The sequence below is a fragment of the Frankliniella occidentalis genome, unplaced genomic scaffold, assembly GCF_000697945.3.
Source record: "Frankliniella occidentalis isolate FOCC.00 unplaced genomic scaffold, Focc_3.1 Scaffold4750, whole genome shotgun sequence".
NCBI classification, from domain to species: domain Eukaryota; kingdom Metazoa; phylum Arthropoda; class Insecta; order Thysanoptera; family Thripidae; genus Frankliniella; species Frankliniella occidentalis.
In genome coordinates this window covers 1-2,612 of record NW_026271795.1, presented here as the reverse complement: position 1 = coordinate 2,612, position 2,612 = coordinate 1, and the positions used below count along the sequence as shown (strand labels likewise).

At 64.2% G+C, this 2,612-nt stretch overlaps 1 protein-coding gene across 1 annotated transcript; it reads right to left on the bottom strand.

Annotated features, from left to right (window-relative positions):
- Positions 1-4: 4 nt before the first annotated feature.
- On the bottom strand, positions 5-1,811 carry LOC127752169 (homeobox protein prospero-like; the record flags this gene model as incomplete). Its single annotated transcript, XM_052276865.1, has 1 exon — positions 5-1,811. A coding segment is annotated over exon 1 (1,569 nt), but the record flags the coding sequence as incomplete, so codon positions are not given.
- Positions 1,812-2,612: the final 801 nt, after the last annotated feature.

Here is a 2,612-nt window from a genome sequence, read left to right as displayed (position 1 = left end):
GGTGGGGGTGGTGTGGGTGGTAGTCCCCGCCCGCGGCCAGGTGCTGCTGCTGCAGCAGGGCCAGCTGCATGGGGTGCGGCGGGAACATGGGGTTGCCGTGGTGCGGGTGGATCTTGGGCGGGGCCATCTGCTTCACCACAGGCGATGTGGCGCTGCTCGGGGTGGTGGGCGCGCTGGTGGCCGTCCTCTCGGCCTGCGAGGCCTCCTTGACGGGGGTGGCCGGCGGCGAACTGTCGTCCTTGCCGGTCTTGTCGGACAGGCTGAGGCTGTTGTCGGCGTCCTGGTCACCGTCCTGGTCCTGATCCTCATCCTGGTCCTGATCCTGATCCTGCTCCGCGCCCATGTCCTGGTCGTTCTCGCGCTGCTCCGACTTCATGATGTCACTCCGGTCGTCGTCGTCGGCCGGGTCCGCGTCCATGTCCTGGTCCTGCTCGGGTGTCTCGACCTGCTCCATGCGACTGCACAGCCGGACGTACTCGTGCTGCATCTCGACCAGCTTGCCCTGGAGGGAGCGCAGCTGCGACTTGAGCGCGCTCTGCTTGTGGCGGAGGGCGGGCGGGGCGTCCTCGTCCTGGTCGTCCATCATGAGGGCCTGCATGCCGAGGGCGACGCCGAGGCCGGCGTCGTGCTGCTGCGGGTGGTACAACTTGCGCTTCTTGCAGCCGTTGACGGGCTGCGGGAGCGGCGAGGACCTCGCCATGGTGGACACAATGTTTTCAACTCGCTTACGTTTCAAGTCCATTCCTCCGCTGCTGCCGTTCGACTTTTTGTCGTCGTCGTCGTCCTGGTCGTCGGCCACGTCCTTGGCGTCGGTCGTGGTCGCTGTTGAGTGCACTGACGTGTCCGAGTCCGACTCGGCACCGTTGCCCGACGCGTCACCGTTCACGTTGACGGCCTGCTTGTCGGCAGCGGGCACGACGCCCCCGCGCGGGGACCGCGATAGCGCGTCGTCGGGGACCGCCGCACCGGGCCCCGAGCTCAGAGAGTCCGAACCGTTGAGCAACTTGTTGCCGCTCGCACCGGCCACACACACCTCACTCACGTCACTACTGTCACTAGCACCGTTCTTCAGGAGATCGTTGTTGTTGCTGGCCAGCGTGTTGTTGTTGTCGTGCTCGCCGCCCTGCAGCTCCTGCTCCAGGGCGAGCAGCTCCTTCTTGCGTCCCTGCAGGATGTCACGGAGCATGTGGTCCTCGTCCACGAGGCCGCGCCTGATCATGACGCCGACAGCGCCTCCCAGCGCACCGGCGTTGCTGTAGCAGTCCACATCGGCGGGGCCGACGGCGCCGACGCCGAGGGCGCAAGGATCGCCCTTCACCTGACGACCGAGCAACTCGTTGAGCATCTTGGCCGAGCCCGGGGCGAAGCCCTGCCCGAGAAACCCGATGTGCGACTGAGGCTGGAACAGCTGCTCGTAAGGACTGCCGCACAGGAAGGTCGGGCGCGAACTGAAGTTGGGGATGGAGGAGTAGCTGTTCCTAGGCTCACCGGCGTCCACGCGCTGCCTCTGCCGCTTCTTCAGCTTGTCGCCGTACAACCCCAAGCATTTGCTCTCCTCCTCCGATGACATCATAAGAAAGGCCAGCTAGGATTGGCCGAGGGAGCTTGCCTGGCTTCCCCCTCCACAAGGCGTCTACCCCCACCTCTACCACCGGCGCGGCGGTCTCGGCGGCACTCCGACGGCGACGGCCTCCCCCTCCTGCTCGGCGGCGGCGAAGCGTCGGCGTCGGCGGCAGCGGCTTGCGCTCGGCTCGGCTCGGCACGGGGCGATCAGCGCTGCAGCAGCCGGCCCATGGTACGACCTGCAAGGTGAAGAGAGAAACAACTGTCAGCATCAGAAAGAAGAGAGGAGAGGAGAGGAGAGGAAGCAGGGTGGGAGGAGGAGGCCGAGAGAGCGAGAGAGGGAGAGGGAGGAAGGGGAGGGAGCCCGCGCCCACCTGCGCCCCCCCTCCCCGCCCGACCACGGCGCGGTACCCGGTACCCCGCTGACGCCGTCGTGCCGTATGGTCCCCTCCAGACACCCACCTCCCGCCTCCTGGCCGCCCACGCCAAGCACCGCGTGGCCGGCGTAGCCAACTAAGCGCTGAGCCCTCGCATTCAAGTCACCCTCGGGCACTTAATTCACAAAATAAAATAATTTATTTCATCCCAAGTTCTGTGCGAAAGCGTGTTCGGTATGCGTCACTTTCGGTCGCCGCAGACAGGTACACAAATATCACATCATTACCAGCCAGCCGCCTGGTGCAACCCTGAACCCGCGCGTGCACCAGACGGTCTGAGGCGGCGGCATGAGGGGAAATGAAATAAAACGCTACAAATTCGGTCACACCTGAACACATTGCGTCGCGACGGAGGACATTGGTCCGGGTGAGCAACAACGCAAACAGACGCGAGCAACCACGTCGCCCACGCCGAAAATAAAATAGGGCCCCGCCAGAGACACGACACGCAACTCTCGTGCGTATGCCATTTGCATGCCACTTACTCGAGACCTCTATGTCTCTGTTACTCTGTGTGTGTGTGTGTGTGTTCTCGAGTCGGCTATGCGGCGGCGAAGCGCCTTAATTCAATATCATCTAATTGTGGCTTGAATAACGGTTCCGGACCGACGG